Below are 6,279 nucleotides of genomic sequence, written 5' to 3'. Positions count from 1 at the left end.
TCATTGTAGATTTTATAAAATTGTTTATTTGGAAATTCTAAACAAAAATTAGACAAATTGCAGCTAACTTAGAGCGAAAGTTTTGGAAATGGTATTGAAATGGTAAATATCCGCTTGCATTACCGTTTAGAATTAAAAAATACATACTACCTTCCAAGCGCTTAGGATGTTTTTTCTTGGTTGTCGGGTTTCTGTACTTTTGCGTAATGATTCATGTTTAAGCTATGCTTATTTTAAATTTAACCGTTTCCCTCACATTGCTTTACCCGAATTTTTTTATCCGCATTTTGCTTCGACACTGATTTTAACTTAGATTTCATGAATGTCTGAGTTGGTTTCCCTACTTGAAGATTATAATTAAATCGTAATAGCATTTCTTAATTCTCGGTTTGAATTCCTTGAATTATTTGCGATTTTATTGACTGATTTCTTGGCGATTGTTGTATTGTGTAAAAGTGCCACATATCCGACTTTATTTTAATTTTAGTTTGAAAGTTGTGAATTATTTTTAATCAATATACTGCGCTAACCAACGGAAACCTTCGCCGTAGCCTTGTCGCTTCAGTACTGAAGACATGAATAATTCCAGTGGGCGTCCTGGCAACTCCGAACGTGGCACTTTACCCTAAAAATTAAACACAAAAATATAATAGTTTCTTTATAAAGATGTGCAAACATTTCATTAACTCACCTTGCCGGTTGTCAACTGATAGAGACCGAAGACGTTTCTAAGCTCGTCTTCGCTTGCGGCACCTGGTTTATCGATTTTGTTACCCAAAATTAACACGGGACAATTTGAGAGCGCTTCATCTGTTAGCAATGAATCTAATTCGATTTTACTCTCTTGGAAGCGACCACGATCCCAAGCATCTATTAAAAATACAATTGCGTCCACCGCAGGGAAATAATCCTTCCAAACGCGACGTGCTATATGGAATATATTGAAATACATAGTTTGTTATTTAATACAAGAGTTAAGTTGGACAAATTTTAGATAACTAAATACTTTTTGAGACATAACTGAGATCAAGAAAATATTTTGGAAATCCGATTAGCTTATATAAATGGCAAATTTAATTGTATATAGGCATAACTTACACATTTAATTCTAATAACTATAGTTATCACAAGGGGTCAAATACGTGAGTTGAATTATTATTTCAAAAATTAACTTTTTTTTTTAATATTGTATATAAATTTGCCGAGTCTTGGTACACAACGAAATGCATTTATTTCGTAAAAAAATTTAAATCTCCAAAATCCTGCCTATCCCAATTAAACTATTGATATGAATAAAGCATTAAAGTTGCGAAACAAAATATAAAATAAAAAAACTATTCAACTATTCCGAATTGTTTTCAAAAATTAAGCTTAATAAAATATGTACATCAAAGTATTTCCGCACTAGATAAGTACCTATTTTTTGCGGCACTCTAGCAGATCCATTTAAAATGTATCTTCAAAATCGACGGCTCCGCTATGGAGACAATGCAATTTATTTTCAGTTCATAACATAAAGACAAAAACAAATCGTAACAACTTCATTTACTCTATTTAGAAATTACAAATGCAATTTTCTAAAAACATTTGTGTGTTTCATGTCCAGGGAAATGAATGTGTCGGCCAGATCCCTGTCAAGACTAATTAGAGATGATCTCCATTTGAAAGCCTTCCGTCGGTCAACTGGTCATCTTTTGACAACGCACTTGAAGAAAATTAGACTCGACAGACGCAAGTAGCTTCTTCGGTGGCACGCGGTGAACGGCCATGAACATATTCTTTTCACAGATGAGAAAATTTTCACTGTTGGAGAAGTTTTTAATAAGCAAAACGACAAAATCTCTCTTCAAACTTCTAAAGACGCAAAAAATGTTGCTACAAGGGTTCAGCGGGCACACCATCCAGCCCCCGTGTGGTTTGGTGGGAAGTGTCTTTTAAAGGCGATATATCTCATAATTTCTGCGAAAAATGGGTTAAGACAGGGGCAAAAGTGCATCAGGAGGATGTCTTAGAAGGCGTGGTGAAGCAGTTGAACAGTACTCTCTTCAATGGAGAGCGTTGGATCTTCCCGTAAGATTTCGCTCCAGCCCATAAACCAAAACCACCCAGCAGTGGCTAAAAAACAATATTCCAGGGCTCATAGCCGCAGAAGATTGGCTGTCTGGAAGTCCGGATCTGAATCTATTGGACTACATTTTGTAGTCAGAATTAGAGAACATGGCCTGTCGAAGATCTCACAAAAATTTTGAGAGTCTCAAACGAATATCCATGGAAACCGTGCGTGCTGCAATAACTGAATGGCCTAATCGTTTGAAAGCTTGTGTAAAAGCAAATGGTGACCATTTCGAATGAAAATTATTTTTTTTTTAATATTTCCATGAATAAATAAAGCTAACTTCATTAAAAAAGTATTATAATTTCATATCTATAACGAACTTAATTTGTAACAGAACTTATGGCAGGACTAAGTATATTGTTAGTTTAAATTTGTAACAACCACTGATACGGCAAAAAAAAAGAAAAATCTATGAAAATCATAGTGATATGTTTTTTATATATTATAAAATTTATATACCTTATCAATTACAAAAATAATAACATACATACAACAATGACTTGCCTTTTAATGCGCATATCATTTTCAAGTATACATATATGCATACATACATATGTATATGCTTAAATATTTTGTTTAAAAAAATGAACGGTATAGGAAGTATCAGGTCATACATTTTTTACATTGATCTTAAAATTGCTTTTGGAAAATTACAAAATTTGTTGCAGCTGCCGTAATCGAGGTTTTCGGAGTTAACTATTCGTTTGGTCTTTGTCAGTAGGAGATGGGATATGAAAATCGGTGGGCAAAATCATGAAAAAACTACTTCCTCGCTTACAAACTGGAGGAAAAAATCGATCAAACTTCATTTAAAAGGCCCATTATATAAAGCAAATGAAATCGACTATATATCAATTTTGTCTAAGTAGATTTGTTCAATCGACTATATATCAATTTTGTCTAAGTAGACTAAGGTATAAAGTAAGACAACCTGCAAGGCTATCGGTTGCAAATAGAGAAATTAACTGAAACCATATACAATTCTTACTGGAATACACTCCACTTAAGATAAGAAAATACATCTATTTAAATAATAAATATTTACCTAAAAATATACTTATGATTGATTTTAATCATCCCATTGTTGGAAAACATCTGGGTTTTTCGATTGATAAAAATATTGTCGTTGATTAAATATAGCATAATGGAAACCAAACTTTGGGGCATTAGGATTCGCAACACTTAGAACTGTTACTTTGAGCAATTCATATCGACAGATAAAGAACTAATTATTAAATTCTAGGTAATAACTCATTTGTTGTGTCCGAATCTTCCCTTCTTATTCATTAAATGCTGTTATCATACGTAATGTGTTGTTTTATCTGCATGCTAAGCGTACGTGATGTGTGCTTTTATCTGCATACTGAACGTCTATTTGAATGTAAGTAGGTATGTTTGCTGATATGCATTGATATAACTTGACTTATTATTACAAATGAAAAAGACGTGCATGAATTGAACAAAGAATGAAACGAAAAATAAATTTCCAGATATGCATTAAATTTAGCTCTAAAAAATATGCAGCTACTTTTAGTTGCCTTTGCTTTCGAGGACAACGACGATCAGTAACTACACCACACTAGCAGGCTCTACTGAACTGTTACAACAACAACAACAATGACAATTTCTAATTATTTTAGAACTGTCGCAGGTTTACATTGAATTCGGGCACACGTTACAAGTTTTTTTTTTAATTACCGTTAAACCTAAATCATATACCTACCTTGAGTGTGACCCCCCAGATCGAACGTGGTGAATCGCATGTTACCAATTGACAGTTCTTCTGATGCTGCAGTTATAGGTAAAATTTAAACAAATTTAACATTTCAAGCTCATGCATGTATACTTACTGGGATGTAGAGTTGGTACGTGCTGTGCTAGCTTATCATCTTTGAGCATATGCAATAATGTTGTTTTACCGGCGTTATCTAAACCAAGGAACAATAGCTTACCAGACTTCTTCCACAGACCTGCGTTAGAGAAAGGGACAGAGTTCATTTGTGATATAATTAAAAAAAAAGAGAAAATCTAAATATGTATAAAGACACTGTGAATAACGATGCTGAACGTTTGGAATTAATGTTTTTAACGTTCCAGTGAGGTCAATAAAGATTAAAAAGTTTACTTGAACGTAAGCATGTATTATGTCATAAAAAGTATTAAACAAAAAGCGAAATATTATTGTACTCGTCAACATTGAGAAGAATTTACATAAGTTGACTAGTTGACACTCGCATATGTGCTTGTCATTGCTATGTATGGCTGATTTTGGCTCATACATAATTAACAATTTTACAATATGCCTTTTATGTTTGGCAATTTTAATATACTATACGTATCTATTACATTTTAATATATTACGCATTCGCTCTGTGCCCCGTTGGCAATAATTAAAAACAAACATCCTTAAAATTTTTTATATTTAAACAATTACATAGAACCAATTTTTTTAATATTTACCCAAGTATCCTAGGACACCAGTGAACCAATCCCAGATAAACATTTTGATAGCTTTTTATTTGTAGAAACACAGGAAAAGGTATTACAAGTACGTATAAATTACTTGTATTATTCTGTAACGAGAAATATATTTAGATCAAAATGTAATACATAAGATTAATATAATGTACATTTATTAGATGTGCCGTCTTTACACAGTTTTTTAACAATACTTTGGCAAAATATTTCGAACGAGAATAGAATAAAATGATATTGTAAAAATGTGCAAATGGTTCAATGAAAATCTGAACTTTGTCCGTAGCTAATTAGAAAAAAATAAATGCATCTACGTCTTATTCACCCTAAAAGCGGTATTGACATCAGATTCCTATTCTGCAAATACTCTAGATCAGATGCGGAGTTTTACTGGTAAAAGAGGAAGTAAGTGGTGTAGGAGCAACTTTCAAGCAGTGGGACAAGGTCACACACAAAGCACAGATAAGGTTGTATGCGGAAACTTTCTTTGCACTCACAAATATTTTTTGTTTCGTCACCAATTGCCAGAGATGTCGTTGGAAAATGATACTAGGAAGTTCGAATAGTAATTCCACAGCCCACCCTTTAATAAAAAATGATGTACCAAAACTATCTGTGGAAAATTTGTGCTCTGTTTTTACTCTTCCCTGGCTTACTTTATAAGTAGACAGCACAATAGTGATTTAACTAGGTGCGCCCAATCACTGTGATACAAATCATATCAATTCAACAGCCACTATTAGTTGGCACACGTTTTTACTTCACACTTTCGACACTACACTTTTCATACTTCACAACACATCTAAGATCGGTCGTGGTTTCGAATATTTACCTTATAAATAATTTACAATAAAATTAAAAATTTTCACGGAATAATTGAAAACTTTTAATTTATCCTCGCCTTTTACCGTGTTTCAGCGTTTTCTTTTACACTACAAAAGAAAGACGAAGGCGATGACAACGACAACGGCGACGGCTGCGGACAAAGGAATAGGCAAAGGCGACGGAGTCGGAGGTGGAAACGACGACGACGACAGCGACAACGACACGACAGCAAAGCAAAATTCAATTCAAAAGTATTTTCTTCCTCGTGCTCGCTTTGAACTTGCTTTCCACTTAAAATTCAATAAGAGCACAAAATAAAATGCGATAATTTGCTTTGCTTCGTTGTTTCACTGCTTAAGCGAAGAAGTGACTTTGCGTGCTACACATAGCGTTGTCTTGCTTTTTCCTTTGCATCACAAATGGTAATATAAATGTCATTTCATAGTAAAGTTTCGTTCAGTACATAGGTGCTATTTATTCTTCCGTCTATAATAGTCCGACTATACCTAAATCCGCAATTTTTGTTCATGTAAATACAAAATGCGTCCATAAATAGGCCAATTGGCCTAACCCGGCTAATAAGAAAACCGAAATAAATATTTTGTAATAATTGTTTCAAACTATAGCTTTTTTGAAGTAAGTACATATATTGAAGAAAACTGTAACAATTTAGCAACTGGAGTTAATCAGTTAAATCAAAATTATTACAAATGATCAAGTTTTGGTTTTCATGTATCATTGTTCCCAGTCTACCTGATTACGAAATGCTTCATTCAGCTAAAACCATGCAATTTTGTGGCGATATATTAAAAAATAAAAAAATTGGCGCGTACACTTCTGTTAAGTGTTTGGCCGAGCTCCTC

The 6,279-nt window shown here is 33.4% G+C and overlaps 1 protein-coding gene across 3 annotated transcripts; it reads right to left on the bottom strand.

Annotated features, from left to right (window-relative positions):
* On the bottom strand, positions 1–5,780 carry LOC128855053 (GTP-binding protein SAR1). 3 transcript variants are annotated; one of them, XM_054089637.1, is made up of 6 exons: positions 5,424–5,780; positions 4,577–4,689; positions 3,967–4,086; positions 3,840–3,905; positions 692–927; positions 1–625 (listed from the first exon to the last, which is right to left on the bottom strand). In XM_054089637.1, the coding sequence occupies exons 2-6, from the start codon at positions 4,617–4,619 to the stop codon at positions 509–511; spliced, it is 582 nt and encodes a 193-aa protein (XP_053945612.1). In that variant the 5' UTR covers positions 4,620–4,689; positions 5,424–5,780; the 3' UTR covers positions 1–508. The 3 variants fall into 3 exon arrangements, with proteins under 3 accessions (XP_053945612.1, XP_053945614.1, XP_053945613.1); XM_054089639.1 differs by lacking the exon at positions 5,424–5,780 and adding an exon at positions 5,248–5,351; XM_054089638.1 differs by lacking the exon at positions 5,424–5,780 and adding an exon at positions 5,089–5,225.
* Positions 5,781–6,279: the final 499 nt, after the last annotated feature.

This window comes from Anastrepha ludens, chromosome 2 (genome assembly GCF_028408465.1).
Source record: "Anastrepha ludens isolate Willacy chromosome 2, idAnaLude1.1, whole genome shotgun sequence".
NCBI classification, from domain to species: Eukaryota; Metazoa; Arthropoda; class Insecta; order Diptera; family Tephritidae; genus Anastrepha; species Anastrepha ludens.
The sequence above is the reverse complement of the archived record's forward strand: the minus strand, read 5'-3'. Positions and strand labels throughout refer to the sequence as shown.

Coding starts and splice junctions, on each gene's coding strand:
- LOC128855053 (XM_054089637.1), bottom strand. CDS start 4,619: ATGTTTATCTGGGATTGGTTCACTGGTGTCCTAGGATACTTGG. Junction 4,087..4,576: donor TGGTGTCCTAGGATACTTGG/GTAAATATTAAA, acceptor TCTCTAACGCAG/GTCTGTGGAAGAAGTCTGGT. Junction 626..691: donor ATCAGTTGACAACCGGCAAG/GTGAGTTAATGA, acceptor TTTAATTTTTAG/GGTAAAGTGCCACGTTCGGA.